The sequence below is a fragment of the Lutzomyia longipalpis genome, chromosome 1 (genome assembly GCF_024334085.1).
Source record: "Lutzomyia longipalpis isolate SR_M1_2022 chromosome 1, ASM2433408v1".
NCBI classification, from domain to species: Eukaryota; Metazoa; Arthropoda; class Insecta; order Diptera; family Psychodidae; genus Lutzomyia; species Lutzomyia longipalpis.
In genome coordinates, this window is record NC_074707.1 from 23,228,114 (window position 1) to 23,246,127 (window position 18,014).

Sequence of the window (18,014 nt, forward strand, 5' to 3'; positions counted from 1 at the left end):
ATTCAAGCTGTCTTTCCAAAAAAAGAGAGAGAATAATTAAATCCCAAATACATTGTGTTCACAGTGAATTTAATTAGTATATTTTTATATTTTTTATTATAATAGCGTTATATTGTTGAAAAAAAAAAGAATAAATTGTACATAAGTTATATAAAAACACGGGTAAGGCAACAGAACAAATTTCAAATTGTTTTTTTCACTCTACAGTCATTTTTTTCTCTCTATAAAAATAATCAAAATTTTTTAAAGTAGGTATAATTTTTGTAAAAACATAATTTTATTATTAACAAATAGTACGTTTGATAAAATGATTCTACAGTGTAGCAAAATGCACAAACCACCAATATAAATGACCACCTGTTTGTTTTTTTTCCTTTTTTTCTCTTCACGCTGCACCCACATTTTCTTCTTTTTTTTCTTCTTCCTTTTAATAAATATTCCTATTCAACAATAAACTCTTTTGGGCATTTCTAAAAATGTTTACCGCTCTCACATCAAATAAATATATATTGGTGCAATTCATTCTTTGCCTAATATGCGTTCTTTAGTTAGTGTTCCCTTCGGAAATGTATATATAGGTATTTATTTTTTCACGGTAATCAGACAATTAGATTTCTTTAATTAATTATCTCTTTTCTTCTTCATTTTCTTTCAGAGAAATTTGCTTGAAGTAGCTTTTTGTTATATTTTTTTCCTATACAAGTTGCCTCTAAATACGGGAAAAAGATCAATGATGTTTTTTTTTTCTTTATATGAATCCTTTGACATCTCTCTGCACAATTTTCTCCTTAACATTCAATGTCAGAGATATTAATATATACTTTTTAAGATTAATTAGCTTTTTGTGCTAAATTCTTTTCTTTTTTTTTAATACATTAAAGATGCACGTTAAATAATTAAAATGTAACATAATTACTAGGAATTGTGTATTTTTTCGCTCACCATCATCTTTTGTGATATTAACTTTGGCTTTTCTGCAATATTTGAAGCCTATATTGTTTTATTTATTTTTTTAAATATTTTTTTTTACTTTCAGTTTTCACTTTCTTTCCCTCAGCTCCCGAACTAAAGGTGAAAAGTTAATCTCTCATTATGTAGTTTTTTTTTCATATATGTATGTAGTTATATAGTAGATCCTTTATACAATTATTATATCTTAGACTCTCACATTTCCACCTTTTTTTCCACAATTTAATTTTATTATCTTTAGAACAGAGAAATATCTAGAAAAAAAAGAAAACATAAATGAGAAAACGATAGACTTTAAAAATAAAAATAAAAGAGTTGCTTACCTCTATTTTCCTGACTATCTGCAGTGACTAGTGACGGGATAGCTGAAGTCGTATTCGCTCTATCGTTATTGTTGTTGTAGTTGAAAACATCCTCAATCTGTTGCTGCTGCGGCAAACTGTCGAAGTCAATCAACTGCTGATCCGGTTGTTTAGCATTATCCTGATTCATGGCGAGTACTTTGGAATCAACCACATTATTCGTGCAATCTACAGAGCTTCTGCAATATACCCCAAAAGAAAAAGAAAATAAATAAAAGTCATAGAAAGTTAATTTATTAAACTCACAGTATGTTATCGACTCCGCTATTCTTGAAGCCATTTTCTGTCGAATTGTTTAGCACTTTGTTGTTAATCACATCGGGGATGAGAACATTTTCCTGGTGGCCATCTCCAATCACTGACTGCCCATGGATGTGGTTGGACTTATTATTGATACCGTCCACAATGTGAGTGAAGCTTCCCAGCAGTGAGTTTTCCTTTTCAGTAACTGATTTCTCATAACTCATTTGTTGCTGCTCCATTTGCGCTTTCTCTGTCACTGTGTCCGGTTGATTGTTGATGCTTGGAATGTTCTTTGTTTGATTATGAGAGGATTCAGTCTCTTGCTTCGTCTGCTCTTGCCCAGAACCACTGTTTGAAGTGTCTTCCTTCGCATCATTACTGGCTTTTTCGTCTCCACTTCCCTAATGTGGATACAAAAAAAAAAAAAAGAAATAATTCAAAATTAATACTTTACCGGAGTGAAGCAATAAATAATAACTTACCTTTGTAGGAGTACCACTAACGGACCCCTTTGTCCTTGTCCTCAGCATTATAGCTTCCACCCTCTTTCGTCGTTCCTCACGTTCAATTTCTTCCTTCTTGAGTCTCTCTGCTGTCTGCAATCGCAACTTCTCTGCCTCTTCACGTGCTTTCTTCTCCTGCTCTTCCCTTTCTGCCTTCTGACGTGCTTCAGCTTCACGCTGGAGTTTCTCTTCCTCCTCCCGTTTACGTGCCTCCTCAATTGCACGCGCTAAACGCTCTTCCTCGGCCTTACGCTGTTCCTCCGCCAATCTCAGAGCTTCCTGTTCAAGCTGACGTTGTTTCTCCTCCTCTTCTGCAATACGTTTCTGCTCAGCTTCAGCTTCTGCAATTAGACGTAAACGTTCAGCTTCTGCTTGACGCTCTGCTTCAACGCGTGCCAAACGTCGTCTTTCCGCCAGGGCTGCTTTTGCTTCTTCCTCAGTCGTTATACGACTCTTGGACATCATTGACGTTGACATTACATCACTGGGATCCTCCTGTTCATTACTCTGTTCAACATCATTTTCAATTTCCGCCGTGACTGTTGTAATCTGTTCTTCCTTCACACCATTTTCCGTAACCTCCTGCTTTACTACAACCTCCTTATTGTCCACCTCTTCAGTAATCACTAATGGTTCTTCTTTAACTTCATTTTTGGGTTCTTCCTCCTTGACATCTTCCTTCTTCTGAACTTCCTTCTTGAGCTCTTCCTTCACTACTTCCTCCTGTTTTGCTACATCATGCACTTCTTCTTTATTAACTACCTGCTTTACTGGCTTCTCAATTTTCGGCGTTTGACTCTGAGTCGGCTTTTCCGAAGGCATTTTGATTTCTTTCTCCGTTCCTGGCGACATAAGTGGCGTTGCAGTCTTGGACGAACCACGACTCTTTAGTGGAGTCCTCTCAAGTGACTTCTTCCCAGACAAATCCAATGATCGCGTCATGAGAGAAGATGAGATGGCTGCAGATTTCTTCATCTGTGCCGTTACTTTTGGTAATGGTGGTTTTTCCTGTTTCACTGATCCCTTATGCCCATCTGCATTATTACCTGAAAGTTTTTTTTTTCAGTTCAGTGCTTCAAAAAATGTACGTAAAAAAGAAATTGAAGTGTTCAAGACTTCTTTTCAGATTATTAAGGCTTACTGTTCTTTTAGTACACGTAATTAATTAAATAGGTTTCATTTTTATCACATTGGCATGGCTTATGCTATCAGTGAATGTTTACTTATTTTACTTTGCAATAAAATGATTTAAATGTTTATTTCTTGTCGCTTTAATAAAAAGGAATTAAATACAATTAATTTTGCAAGGTCGTTTGAAGGATTTAATAATTTTTCTTTACTTCCAAAGCTATTGATTGCTTGTTTAAATGTACAAAAGATAAAAAACAGTTTAACTTACCATTTGGTAAAGAAACGCCTGTAACTGCAATACTAGCAGGTCTGGGTTTACGGGGTGTCATTGTTGATCTTCTAGAAACAGTTGAGGACACAACAGTTGAATTGGACATCGCGCTATTTGGTCTTGAAGACAGAGTTCCACCTGGTGTCACCTCCCCTGATCTCAATCCTGTTGAAATTACCACAAAGTCTCATTAATATGTTCATCCATTCATTTTAATTTACATGTTGTTGGACAAATTTGTTCGGTCTACATTGAAGAAGAAATAAATAAAAGAAGCACATTGCACCTTTAAACAAATCACCAATTTATATGTACAAAATAAATTAACCCAAAACCTGGAGAGATTGCGACAGATGAAATTTGAATGCCCAAAACCATGATTATTGTTTTGTTTACAAAATACAATCTCATCAGCGTTTCTCCTCTCTGTACACCCATTTCTTCTTCTTCCATATACTATACCTTTTGTTATGCACTTTTTAAGCCACTAATGATTACTCTTTTATATTTTTGTGTTTTTTTTTGCTACAAGAGAAAGCTTTTAGGCGTCTTTTTTTATCAATCTCTTTTGGCACCTCAATGAGAAAACCTCACCAAGATAAATAAAGCGAATGTGTGACTTTTTTTTACGTAGTAGGTAAGGTATGTACAAGAATATTATAACAACCAGCAGCTGAGAAAGATAGAGCAAAATGGAGAGTAGAAGACATACATAATAGTGATTTTTTGTATGCTCAATAAGCGCTACAATTAAATGCAATACACTTAGGAAGCACAGCAGAGAAAGATATCTTTTTTTTTAATCAACTTCACTTTTCCCCTACGTTAGCATAACTTTTTTTTTAGTCTAGCTAGGGAGAGAAATTTTAGAGGTTTTTTTTTGTTTTAAAATAGTTTTCCGTTCTCTGTCATAAACTACGAGTGTTTTCTTTATTGACCAACTAAAATTAAAGAAAAAATAGAATTGTTATATGTACTTAGAAACTACCCATGTCCTCGTTATATGTAGTAGAAATTGATGTCTTTGCGGAACATTACGAATGAGGGGAGTTTTTTTTTAATTCTTAATTTGTAAAATGTTTGCTTTGAAGATGTGGACAATGGACTTGGACAACACACCTGCTTTGTCAACGGAATCTTTAGCATATTCTGCCTTCCTAACTGTGACGACAGCATCAATTTTCCTTGTGCTGCCGCCACTAGATTTATCCAAATTGCACATACTTCTCGACAATTTCAGCGGTGACCTCCTCGTAATCGTTGATGTGTGACCATCACCCACAAAGCCGTGCGAAATGCCCGTTGCGACTGGTGGAAAGCTCTTTCGACACTTTGTTGATGCCAGGTGTATCATGCTTTTTGACATTATCTTCCGCTCTGACGATGATCTCGGCCGGAGGTCGCGCCCTTGGTGAATCGGTGACGATCCACCCGAATTGAGTGCAATCTCCTCGCGACGTTCTCGCTCCAGAATTGCACATATGTGCTCACCATTGCGACGCACAGGACGTGCCAATTGATCCAAGCGTGTCATAGAAACAGCTCGACCTTCGATTGCATTTTTTTTGCCATACACAGCATTTTTTAGCGCACAAGTTGTTTGCATTGTGTATCAACACACAAAAATATAACAATATATCACACATTTTAATATTATAATCATCACATTATTTTGATATATTAGGGTTGAGTGTTAAACAAGTTGTTGTATACATATTTTATTAAGAGTTATTAGGAATAAAGACATAAAAGATCGAATACGCAATCATTGAGATGATCATCATCAAGCTAAATTAAACAGATTTGAAGTTTTATTGAAATATTTTTCCACTGATGAATCGTGACTTTACGTCACGGAAATCATTCGTCACTTGCGAGTGATATCATAATTTTGAGCCACCAATGAATGTTAGATTTCCCATACTTCCCATAATAGATTCTTTGCCATATTTTCTTCTTCACCCAAATACCTTTAAATTTCGACCTATCCTATATAGCGAAAACATAAATTGACAACGACTAAATGCATTCTTCTTTGCTTTACAAAAATCCCCCTCAAAGAAATGTGAAAGAAAATCCCGAAGAGATCATCGCAAAAAAAAATTAAGAGATGTTAGAAAAAAAAACTTGAAAGTTAATTTTCTCGAAATTAAAAATAAACCATAACTTGCAAATTAAGAAAAAAAAATGAAGAATTAAATAATACCTGGACTCCGAGGAGTGTGACTACCTAATGAAGACCTAGAGCCATAATTGGTGCCATCACGAGGACTAGGAACAGTTGGCATTAAATCTGTTTTCCGTCTAGCCACATTGCGATATGATACTGTTGGTGAATCGTTTGTTGTCACGATTCCTGCTCCGTCTACGGAGAAAACATACAATTTCCACCATTTATGATTACATTTCATCATTAGTTACATATTTTTCCTTATTTTGAGCACTCTTTATTACGTGTGTTAATGAGGTAGTTTTTTTAAGAGAGTTATTCATACAAAAAATAAAATAAATACTCTGCTCAAAATTGTTGATTAACAAAATAAAATTCAAACATGAATCGTGTTAAGAGAAAAGACTAGATATTAAACGTTAAGAATCCATTAAACATAGACATAAAAAAAATCTGGGTAAAATTAGAAGAAAGAAAAATAAAGAGAAGTTGTCTGTTGGTTGAAAATTGTAAGTAAATGGATCAAAGTTTTTTTTTAAGTATACTTGGCACATACCTACTTGAAGCTTAAACTATGCAATTTCTTATTGTTTAATAGAACATTCTAAATATGATTGATATAATAATCCGTATATTGATTAATTGATTCATCTAATTATTTTCTTTTAGTTTAAACAAAAATTTAGATAAAACTGAAGAGTTTGACGTAATTTGTAATCAGATTTAATAAATAAAAAACAAGGTCAATTATATTGCGTCATCAATAAAAATTAGGAATTTTAAACTCAAAGCTAATATCGTTTTAAAAAAATCGCACAAAATCAATTAAGATAAAGATCATTTAATCAATTGAAAAGACGCGAGCCGTGCCGATATAAAATTAAATTTTAGAATTTATTCAATTTAAGAGTTTCTGTTGATACTACCTTCTGTATAAATTTAACTTTAATCTAGTCAATATGTACCAAGCATAACAAAGTGTGTTTTATTTTCTCTGTAAACGAAACAAAAAAAAATCGGAGTTTGTGTGTACTTGAGGGTCGGAAATAACTTAATCTGCCTCTAATGGCATTATAAAGATATCCATCCATATGTATAAAGAAAGCAAAATGTTTTCTTAGCGGTATATTAACATTTCAGCATTCATTCATGACACATTTCAACATGCACTATCGAGCTCATCCCAAAAAATAACCCATTAAAAAAAAAGTAATGTACAAATCTGTTTTTTTTTAACGTTTTAACTGTATATTGTCTGTAAAAAGGGAAATAAAAAATAAGAAGCATCATGCTAAAAGTAATATTTCTTTTTTTTTATATGTTGAAGCCAATTAAGAAAAAAAATGTACGGGTAAGCTGACCAAGCTTACGAGAGCTGTGTTTCTTTCAGTGTACCAATTTTGTGAGAGCAAACTAGAACGCGAATTTGTTTAAATACATGCAAAATCGGGAAAAGTTGAAAAGTCATCCCCCAAGAAATCTTTAAAATGCCATATCTCGGGAACGGCTCCATAGATTTTCGAGTTTGAGCTATCGTTGGAAAGGTCTTAACCTCAACTATAACATATTAAAATATGAAGTAAATCGATAATGGCATTTTCGAAATATTCGAGTTCGAAATTTTCGAAAATTTTGATTTTGACTTTAGCGCCTCTCGCGGTCATTTCTCGAACTTGCAATGTTCTAGACATTTGTAGGGCTTCACGAAACCTTTCATTTGCATTTGAGTTGATCAAAATCGGACTTGTAGAACCCGAGATATGACATGCCAACTTTGGAAGGCTATATCTCGAGAACGGAGACATAGATTTTCTTCATTTTTGGCATGAAGCTAGATAATATGGTCAACTATAACATATCAAAAAATGAAGCAAATCGATAATGGCGTTTTCGAGATATTCATCGAAAACTCATCGAAAATTTTGTTTTTGATTTTTGGCCCCCTAGCGGTCACTTTTGAAACTTCGGATGTTCTAGAGAGTTGTAGGGTTTGTTGAGATCTTTCATTTGACCCCGGGTTGATCAAAATCGGTCAAGCCGTTTTCGAGTTATGGTCGATTTTCGATAAAAAATTGTGGCGGCTATATTGACTAAACGGCTTGACCGATTTTCGAAAATGATGTATCGTTGGAAAGGTATTGATGGCCCCTACAACATACCAAAATTTCAGACCTCTAGCTATAATAGCGGCTGAGATATAGCGAAAACAAAATTTTGAGGTTATTCAAAATGGCGGACGGAGGGGTGGGGGGGTGGATTTGACCTCATAATCGGATTTCTTCAGGTCGATATTTAAACTTTGCCGTTTACCGCAAGTCTCTATCTATCACCGTTCTCTTGCAATTTAAGTTTATGATCCGGCCGGACGGACGGCCGGACGGACGGCCGGCCGGAAAAAAATTTTTTTTGGCGCATACGTTTTTTGGAATGTGGGGACCCTAATACGTGCTCATCCCAAGTTTGAGCCCGATCTGACGACTTTCGATTTTGCTCGGTACACAAAAGCTGTGTCTGAAAGAAACACAGCTAAAACATATAGGTAATAAGAATAGGAGCAAAATTTTGTAATTATATAAAAAAAATATCAATAAGCCAATATAGAGTAATTATATATTATATAAACAAGGAAAAAATGAGTAAAATAAAATGAGAAGCTTTCCCTCTCACCGTGATTAGATTTATAGTTTCCCGGATCATCGATATTTATTGAGGGTCCAGCTATTGATAATTGCAGTTTTTTGCACGGACGTCGCTCGTCATTTGCATAACCCCAATTAAACACTTCATACATTGAGTTGGACGTTCGATGGTAATCTGTGTTTTGTTGTTTTTCAAATAACTCTTTTATAATAATTTCTCTCATTATTACTGCAATGTACATGAATTTAATCCAATTATTTTGTTTGGGAGTGTTATGTTTAAAACAATAAATTTTAAAATGGGATAAAAATATGTGTTAAAAATGAATGTAAAATAATTGTTAATAAGAAAAGGAACCTTGATCATACATAGTGATTTTTCTATGTACATACATGTAAATTATATATCGCATTTTTTATGACAAATAATTTGCTATCTTGTTCAATCAAAACCTGTCGATGTGATAAAAAATACAAAATCCGGCATTCCCAATTGACAGATAAGATAGAAAAGAAAAAAAATCAATGTCTTTTTCATTCCATTGTGGGTGATTCGGTTACTTAAAAAAAGAATCTGATTAATTGACTGGGCTTAAAAAAAAACTTCTTACGAGCAAACTTGATACAATAATAATGAAGTCACAGAGATAATTTAAATGGAAGTCAGTTGACCCACAAATTTTATACAAAAAGTTTTGCATTCTCCACTTATACCTATTTTATTATGTCTATAGAAGCCTTAATCGTAATGTCAACGGTGAATCATATTATTGCCGTGTTTCTATATATACCCAAGAGTCGTTCTCCATGTGACAATAACTCATTGTTCCGGTCATTCAATTAAGATCTCTTGAGAGATTGCTTATCGACGCGTTAATTATATGCTGTCGCATTATATTTCCAACAAATTAGAACAAGAGGGAATGGGTATTAATTAATTTAGAAGTATATCTAATATACTCTTCATTTTGCAATGATGCAAACAAACATTTCATTTAGTATAGGTTGGAAGAAATCTAACGTCATTGCACTGGTGCTAGATTTATTATTTTCTCTAATTGTTTGAACAATTTTCCTTTCGCTTTTATTGAGTAAATTAAAGCGACAATACTATTGAAAGTAAATCAGCAGCATCAGTGATATATTTCCCCCTTTCTTTGAAACATTTTCCCAAAGGAAAGGAAGCACTTTTCTTTTCAAAGAGAGACATCTTGAGAAAGTGGTTTGCGGCACAATTTATCGTGATTAGTGGGATAAAATGTGTGAGGCTTGCCGAGAGGATTTGTCTGTGAATTGATGACTCACCAAAAGAGTCAAAGTGTTTTAGGTCAGGTCCAATGAGGAAAGGTTGAAAACAAATGGCTGAGATTTGCCCAGCGAGATAGTTATACGTGAGGGCAAGAGATCACGATGCATTTTCTCGCTCTTTCTCCATCAAATTAAAGAAAAAAATGTGTACATACATATATCAAAAAAAAAATGAAAAGATATAAAAAAAGAAATTTCAGCAAATGAGATAAAATCGCGAAATTATTGCATTGCACCAAGTGGGTTGGGTGAAATGTTTTGCTTTTTCTTCATTGTATTATATTTATATATAAAATGTTTGTGTTGAATGTCAATATAAAGGGGGAATGAGGTATGAGAAGAAAGAATAAAAGGAAGAAAAAGGTGGAAATATTGTGGTGACAAAAAATCCATATTTTTCTATCCATAATTTGCCACCACATTGGTTTGATTGAAAAATTGATTGACATGCTTCTTTCTGACATACCTTCGCGCTGTCGATCGAGAGCTGTTGCTGAAGTGGCTCGTTTTTTCGGTGCCTCATTTAGCTCTCGTTCTGAACTGCGACGAGTCAAAGGAGCACCAGAGTACGCGATATTGCTAATAGAAGTGGCTCTGGAATCGCACAAATTATAATAAATTTTTATTAGTATAAACATTTTCCGCGAATAACATTTTCATTCATACCGTCTGTGATTCCAGAATTGACTTGGAGAAACCGTGCCCATTTCTCCGGGATCCAAAAGTCGCGGCGTGGATGATCCAAATGCAAAAACAATGGAGCTACGTTCATTGCGACGCTTTGATTCGAAACGTGCCTCACGTTCCTGATTCTTCCTCAGGAGATATTCGCGTCTTTCGCGTTCAGCATCCTGAATTGCCTTCTTCCGCTCTTCCACTTGGTGACGCCGATCGAAATCCCGCGAACGCGATTCCTCCAAACGTCTCCGCCTCTCCTCTTCCTTCTGCTCCCGGAAACGCTGAGCCGCTAGAGCTTGCGCCTTGAGCTCTTCCAGCTTTCGCTGCCTCTCCTCATTCTGGCGCTCTCTAACCATCCGAATACGATCTTCACGCTCCTTTGCAACTGCCGCGTTTTCTTTTGCCGCTACGGATTGAGAAATAAAAAGGCCAAAAACACCATTAAAACGTGACACATTTTGCTCATCACTACTTGCTTCACAAATGAAGGAAATAAAAAAAAGCCATACACATATGTGAATTAAACATGTGTATAAAATGCAATCATTGCTTTTTTCTTTCCTCCATTCAGTGGGCGATTCTCAATGATTATGCATTGTTTATTTTGGGCGGCTATACGTGTGGGTGAGTTGGTGGTATTTGATGAATTCCCCAAAAGGCACACAAGACATACAAATTTGTCAGAAAATCAAAAATATTTCACCTATTGCCACAAATAAAAAAAAAGACAATATTGCCTTTTATTTGCTGACCTCAAAAACTGCATCACCAAATCGCTCACTTTTTTATTGGTTTCTTTTATAAAGCCGATCTCCTCATTTTCATGATTTTTTTTTGTGTGGGCCATTTAAATCGAAAAGAAATGTTGAATTAACCATTAAATTAAAGCCCCTAAAAGCAGAAGAAGTTATCATTGCTTATCTCTCTCTTTAACTAGACATTAGATTTCTTTCAAAAGAGTTTAATAATTTCTGAGACAACCTTTTGACCTTTGCAAATCTGTTTAGAGATTTGTTAATAAAAGGGGGATTCTATTATTAACTTATCCACATTCCAGCTCAATTAATTGCAAGTTAATTTACACATTTTATTTTTAGGACGATGGAAGTATTAAAATCAATAGATGATAAAAAAGGAAAGTTTGCCCTTTCTCACATTAATGTCGTCACCAGAAAAAAAAAGTTGTTGCATTGCGTTGTTATTACTGAGAGTGACCATAAAAGAAATTAGACAGTCATTGAACTACATTTCAAAGCAATTTTTCTTCACATCGAAACCTCATATAACAATAAACAAGTACAGCGAACAAAGCTAAAAAGATTCTCAAGAGATTGCACTGAGCTTGACCGCTTTTCGCATTCATTTGCTCTTTTCCCGAGGAGTCAAATGGGAAATATATTCACTCTACTTTCATTGCATTGTAGAAAAATTAAACTATATGGTACATGTGGTGTCTTATAAAACGAACAGTGAAGTATCTATTGAGTTTTTTTTTCAGATGTGTTATTACATGTTCGTTTTGTAAGGCATCCACTGTACGTAAACAGACAAGGTGTCGCTGATTTTCTCCACAAGAAGCAACCACAAAGGTCAAATTTAGTTTTTTGTACAAAAAAAAAAATAATAATCTGATGAAATCAGCAAATCGATCGTTTGCAGAAAAATCTCTCCAACTTGAGAGCACAACTCGCGAGGTATAAATTAGCATTTTTATCCACTTTGTGTTGTGTATTTTGAGTTAGCGTCATTGGTAAGCAGCACAAGTGAAAGAGATCCAATACAAGAGAGTCACTGTTGTGTATGGAGAAAAATCACACATTTTAAAATATTCCCCGTCTCAACTCTTAGCTCACATCTGACTCATTTTCTGACCTGAATGATGTAATTTGTATTAACTTGTCTATTGGCTATGTTGAGTTGTATGTACATTTGTAAAAAAAAACTTGTCATTTTGATTGTGTGACTTTTTTTTTAGTACATACTCCGAGTACGCCAAACATGAGATAATTTTGTGAGAAATTGCCAAAAAGCATGAAAATTCACGCACTTTTGCGCCTTCTATACCCTCGTATGGGTTTCCTCATCACGCGCGATATTTGTCTTTGAGCCCTTCAACTCTTGCCCCTTCCTAAATTTTTAACGAAATATCCGACCGATTTGTAACAACAAAAAATAAGATATAATTTGAGGGGATTTTTTGCACTATCTTTTTTTTCACGTTTTTGTACGTTATTTTCTTGACCTTGTTTTATCTTCCCTTGTAACAATGCAATTTCTTCCCACAACAACAGGTCTCTCTCTCCGAGACACAAAACCAACCGTCAAACGCAGAGTCTCTTCTCTGCACACCTCAGTTGAAATTTCTTTGTAAATATTGAACAATATTATTAATTGCAGCCATTCCTTTCACGGCTCTTTTTTTTCTCCACTCCGCAGTGGCTCCGTTAAAACTGAAAAAATTGCAAAAGAAAAAAGTTTTCAAACGCGCTTTCCAACAATATCTCGAGTGGCTACGGATGGTCAACCAAGAGCTAAAATGTCTCTTCCATTTTTTCGTTGAACTTGTGTTTTTTCCCTCTTTCACCAACTGATAAAGTAATTCTCTCAAACTACAAGGAGTTGCCGTTAATGTTCATTTTTTCCATAGGTGTATATGGTAACTTTATTCTTACAAAATGTAGCTTTAACATTATAGTATGTACAAAAATAATTCTCTACAATGCTATGAGATTAAGTCATGTGTGGGCCACTCCCGAAATTGAGCGAAAGTTGCGTGAGAATTTCAATGGTTTTTTTTTTGAAAAAGAAAAGAATGAAAAGACTCGGTTTCAATAGACCAGCCAGGTGCTTTTGTCTCTGAATTAAATTTGCCATAAATTATATCAAAATAGAAAATATCGTATATTGCTATTACAACATTCTGACGTCATACCACACGCAGTACAGAGGCCAGTATGGACACAAAAGAATTTATTGTAGTCACTTTGAAAGTTCGAAACTCTCTAAATAAATAAAGTATTGATTAGGCAGCTAAAATCGTTAATTTCTTTTAGTTCAGAATCTATACCTAAAATTGTGTCTAACAAGACTTATCTAAAATAAAAATAAAATAAAATTAGCTAGCTAAATTTTTGTTTCTATATATTCGTATACCTGAAGAAGGGAACAACTATAAGCGAAACGTCATGTGAGACAATAAAATAATATTAAAACCAAAGAAGATGGTTTTAGTTCCACAGATTTTCTTCACAACCTCCCTGTAAAACAGCATTTGCACTTAAAAATTTTCATTTAATGTGAGTAAGACATAACACACGATAGAGGTTTTCCTTCCTGGATCAAAATGGGAAAGTGCTTTGAAAATTCCGTGATTTTTATCGCATTTCATTCCACAAGCGCCAAATAACCAAATGAGTCAGCAAGAAAATCATAATTAAATATTTATACACAAATGCAGCAGCATTTAATTCAATTTTGCCAATCACGAACATCGATTCACTCTCTATGCCCAGGGAGCATGTGGGGGCTCACTTGTGCTGCCGCGATGGGCGAATTTAGATATGTAATTTTCTTTTTCTCTTTTTTTTTCTCCTATCAGTTCGAGAGATCTTTCGATAGTTATATAGGTATTTTTTTCTCCATTAATGATCTTTTTCCTCGAGGATTTCGCAAGAAAAATTCACGTGGCGAAATATGTACACACGTAGTTTTTTTGTTTCATGGGGCAAAAGTTTCTCTGGCACAGACCGGGCATTCTTTGGCTGCGGATGGTTTTGGAATTGGTGAAAAATTCTGAGTCATGGCCTTGACGGGAAAATTAATTGTGGAGAAAACGCCCAAGAGAGAGAATTTGACAAAAGTTCTTGCAACCGCGACTAAGTTGGGCAATTTATAGCTTTGGCATCCCGAGAGCCACTCTTTCCTTCGTCGTGGGGGAACTCGCAGAAGGTCGAAAATTTTCACGGAGGCTCCCCTCAATCGATTAAACATCTCTCTGACCCCACTTGGCGTTCATTCTCAAGCGGAAATTTTTTTTCCTTTGCAAAATATGCAAGAATTTGTGAACCAGAGTCGACATTTGGGGCACACATTCCGTGAAGAAAAAATGTTCTTCTATAAAAAGCAAAAGAGAGAAATTGATTTGGAAGAAAATGTGAATGACATTGGGGGGGTTGCGGACTGCCAGATGGAAAATTGATTTTGGGCCCCAGATGCACTTTTTCCGCAGCGTAGACATTAAAATTTTCCTCCGGTCTCAGCAGAAATAGTCGCTCAAGCAAGAAAAAAACCACACACTTTGTCTGCACCGCTGGCTGAAAATTCATGGGTGAGACAGGCAGAAAAAAAACGAGCAAAGTGAAAGAACAAACGAAGGAATTTAGAATTTTCTGACTTCATCACCAGAGTCACGGGGCGGAAATATTAATCCGTTTTTCCCACATTTCCACAAACAGCACCGCCACGGAAATCTCACAAAATGCACCCACTTACTTTCTTTGCACTTTTTGGGGAGTTTTCATGAATTATTTCACTGTATTTACCTACCTAAATTATCTTTTTTCACACAACACTTATTTTCTTCGCTCATTTTGTGGAATTTTAGACAGCTGTCACACGAAAAAACTTCGTACGACTTCGTGCAGCTAATCCGAATGAGCTATTTCATTAGACGGTCCCAGAACTATCGCAGGGCAATTTAGTTTTTTGTTCATACGAATTTTTGCGTTTACTTTGCTTTGATTTATCGGACAATCTAATTAAATTTTGGGGCGAATGGTGACAGAACATGTGGGACATCCGGGATTAAAAAAAATACAGAGAAAATGCCAATTTGCTTGTGTCTCTTTATCGGCATCCCTGCTTCTGGGAAAACAACAACTGCCAGGAGAATTCTGAGCATAGCCGAAGAGAAAGAATCAACAGGAATCGTAGTAAATCACTTAAACTACGATGATTTTGTACAACCGGAGACATGCTATAGAGATTTCCGGAAAGAGATGCTGGGTAGGATAGAGGACTATGTACAAAAACACACAACGCTGGAGAAGTCAATGGTTTTAATTGTGGATGACTGTATGATCTTGCGGAGTATGAGAAAAGAAGTTCACAGCATTGCAAGGAAACACAGACTCGGTTACTTTCAAGTTTGGTTCAGGATCCCTTTGGAGAAGTCCATTGAGAGGAACAGAATGCGCGTAAATGCAGTTCCAGAAGATACGGTCGAGAAACTCTTTTCAACCCTAGAAGATCCTGTGAAAGATTCAAATGTTGACACCCTCGTTGTAGATCTAAATCAAAATTTTGGGTTTAGTAAATTCAAAGAGAAAGTTTTGCAACATTTGGATCATCGAGAAAGGCCTCCAGAAATTCCAAGCTTAAAAGAGAAAGTAACCCCCTCAGATTTACACAGGATTGACCTAATTCTTCGTCACGAAATCTCAAGGAGAGTTCGGGATGCGCACGACAGAGAGAACGTAATAAGACTGTCTAAAACGTTAAATGATCAACGAAAGGATTTGCTGAGAATGTTCCGTGAATCCTCAGAAACTCCACAAAGTATCGATGAAGTGAGGAACCTCCTAATAAGTCAATGTGATTCCGATGAATAAACCTTGTTTTATTTTATGTGGTCTTCAGTGTTTTCTTCTTTACATGAATTCTGAAGAATAGTGTCATCATCCGGAAAGTTTAACACGGGCTAGCTTAGTGGGGCTTTCTCCTGAAGGAGCATCCTGAAACAAAGCAACACAAATAATTACACACATCCAAGGCTTCGCAAGACAAAATATCATCTTACCCTCTGTGAGTTTTGCTCGTCCTCCTGTGGGTTGACACAAGATCGTGGAGCATCCAACACAGACAACGACACCCTGCGCGTGACTGAAAACTGTGGAAATCTTAATGCATCCGGGGCATTTGACGTCCATAAAGTATGAATTGGGATGCTGAACAAGTCGCTTTAGCTTGTGTTTGCGCTTCTCTTCCGCTGGGAGCGGATGCAACAAATCCTTGGCGAGCTGTGTAGACAATAAAAAAAAATTGAGGTTAGAAGTTTTCTCAATATTGTGAAATCCACAGATTCTCCAAATTGTTCAGATATTTGCACAAAATTTCACTAAATAGCCCCCAAAATGCTTCTGCAATCAAAATTCTTTGGCACTTCCTGGAAAAATCCCTGATTTTGACAGAGAAAAGTGGCACGAAAGCATGGGAGAAAAACATTGCCCTTTTGACCCATGTTTTTGCACATTTTCACTGTTTTTTCTCCGTAAAAATGGAAATATAACACGATTCCGAGATTTCAGTGCACTTTTCTGAACAATTTTATCGGTGGAAAATGGAAAAATTCACGAGAATTCTCACCGGCATGATTTCTGCTTGCGTATTTCACCAACTTTGGACAGAAAGGAAGTTGATTTTCGATTTTTGCAAATGGCTCCGTTTCCGGCGACCCAAGCGCCCCTAGTGCTTGGAACGTGGACAAAACAGTTTGAATTTGAATTTAAGACGTTGAAGAAATTCTCCCACATCGTATTTCAGGTTTTTGGCAATTTTCTCGCATTTATCGAGCTTAAGAAGCACCTCCTCATCGAATTGCAATGGAAAATAGCCCTTTCTTTGGGAAAAAAATTGATCCTTTTCTGCCAAACCAAACGAAAAGGAAAAACGCATTTTTGGGGCTCTTAAAATTGCTAGCATTCCTCCTGGGGGCTCCAGAGAGCTTTAGTGAAAAAAAAATGAGGGACCAACTCACTGGACTTTTCGTAGATTATTGGAAGAATAGGTATGTACTAATAAATTAATAGTCTTTTTTAAGAACATAAAAAAAATATTTTTGCCGTTCCGATTAAAAAAAAAAAGAATTCAAAAATGGATTGAGAAACAAGAAAATTGATCATCCAAGTAAGTTTGTTTCTCTTAAACTTGAAATTCTATAATGAAAATAAATAAAAAAGTGGTAAAAATGTAATTGCACACAAGAATCTTTTCATGAAGACGATGAAAACCACTTGGCAGCCCAAAAGTTTTCTTTGCGATAATTCCCAATATTAAAAGAAAGATAGAGGAGCAATAAAAGGAATAAAATAAATGAAGATAGATCGACATTCTGTGGAATGCACACTGCTGCTGTATAGTATAGTTACATATATATTTTTGTTTCGCTATTTTACATTCGATTTTGCAATCTATGGAATTTTAATGAAGTTTATCCGCAGGGCGTGCGCCGAGTTTGCGGAAAGAATTTTCCTTTTCTCTCATTTACAACGTTTTTATACATCTTTTTTTATTGCATTCAATTCCTTTTTCCTTACCCTCCTCCATCACATGGGTGTATTATATGTACATATACATATATAGGAGAGAGGAGAGTAAATCTCAGTGCGGAAACTCCATGGAGAGAATATTTAAATTCTTTCGGAAACTATTTTTGGGCGAGTCATCTCGAATGAGGGAGAAATTTCAATAATTTCCAAGCAGCAAAAATGCCGAATTGATGGTGGTAGATTCTTCTTCTGCACAACTCAATGGGTGGAAACATGTGAAAATCGTGGTGGGAAATTGTTGCAAGAGTCACGTAATAAACAAGTGCTTTCCAAGCCAATTTCCACCACCAAGAAATCTCTTCCGAGTCATTTGATTTAATTAATTTTCCTCCTCGACAGTTTTTCAGTTCACCAGAAACGGCAAAGAAAAAAAAAACGTTAAAAAAGCGCTTTTATTTTCCAACCTGCAGGTGCT

General features: G+C 35.6%; 3 protein-coding genes across 11 annotated transcripts; 1 reads left to right on the forward strand and 2 right to left on the reverse strand.

Annotated features, from left to right (window-relative positions):
• Positions 1-52: 52 nt before the first annotated feature.
• On the reverse strand, positions 53-14,940 carry LOC129797269 (ensconsin). 9 transcript variants are annotated; one of them, XM_055839663.1, is made up of 11 exons: positions 14,820-14,940; positions 10,263-10,680; positions 10,063-10,190; positions 8,317-8,463; positions 5,686-5,844; positions 4,704-5,027; positions 3,477-3,644; positions 2,057-3,123; positions 1,578-1,975; positions 1,293-1,510; positions 53-1,223 (listed from the first exon to the last, which is right to left on the reverse strand). In XM_055839663.1, the coding sequence occupies exons 1-11, from the start codon at positions 14,860-14,862 to the stop codon at positions 1,207-1,209; spliced, it is 3,087 nt and encodes a 1,028-aa protein (XP_055695638.1). In that variant the 5' UTR covers positions 14,863-14,940; the 3' UTR covers positions 53-1,206. The 9 variants fall into 9 exon arrangements, with proteins under 9 accessions (XP_055695638.1, XP_055695636.1, XP_055695640.1 ...); XM_055839661.1 differs by having other exon boundaries at positions 4,599-5,027; XM_055839665.1 differs by lacking the exon at positions 8,317-8,463.
• Positions 14,941-15,035: 95 nt separating this feature from the next.
• Positions 15,036-15,899, forward strand: LOC129797274 (uncharacterized). Its single transcript, XM_055839676.1, has one exon. It carries the CDS (start codon positions 15,098-15,100, stop codon positions 15,881-15,883), a length of 786 nt encoding a protein of 261 aa, XP_055695651.1. The 5' UTR covers positions 15,036-15,097; the 3' UTR covers positions 15,884-15,899.
• LOC129797280 (40S ribosomal protein S27) lies at positions 15,871-16,708 on the reverse strand. Its single transcript, XM_055839684.1, has 3 exons — positions 16,638-16,708; positions 16,072-16,291; positions 15,871-16,006 (listed from the first exon to the last, which is right to left on the reverse strand). Exons 1-3 carry the CDS (start codon positions 16,641-16,643, stop codon positions 15,978-15,980), a joined length of 255 nt encoding a protein of 84 aa, XP_055695659.1. The 5' UTR covers positions 16,644-16,708; the 3' UTR covers positions 15,871-15,977.
• Between the last annotated feature and the right edge of the window lie 1,306 nt (positions 16,709-18,014).

What these genes read in the sequence shown, in the direction of transcription:
- LOC129797269 (XM_055839661.1), bottom strand. Translation starts at nt 14,862, where the DNA reads ATGAGCGAAGAAAATAAGTGTTGTGTGAAAAAAGATAATTTAG. An exon ending in TCTCGATCGACAGCGCGAAG is followed by an intron (nt 8,464 to 10,062) that starts GTATGTCAGAAA and finishes AACAAAACACAG; the next exon opens with ATTACCATCGAACGTCCAAC. An exon ending in AGATTCCGTTGACAAAGCAG is followed by an intron (nt 3,645 to 4,598) that starts GTGTGTTGTCCA and finishes TAATTTCAACAG; the next exon opens with GATTGAGATCAGGGGAGGTG.
- LOC129797274 (XM_055839676.1), top strand. Translation starts at nt 15,098, where the DNA reads ATGCCAATTTGCTTGTGTCTCTTTATCGGCATCCCTGCTTCTGGGAAA.
- LOC129797280 (XM_055839684.1), bottom strand. An exon ending in ACGAGCAAAACTCACAGAGG is followed by an intron (nt 16,007 to 16,071) that starts GTAAGATGATAT and finishes GCTTTGTTTCAG; the next exon opens with GATGCTCCTTCAGGAGAAAG.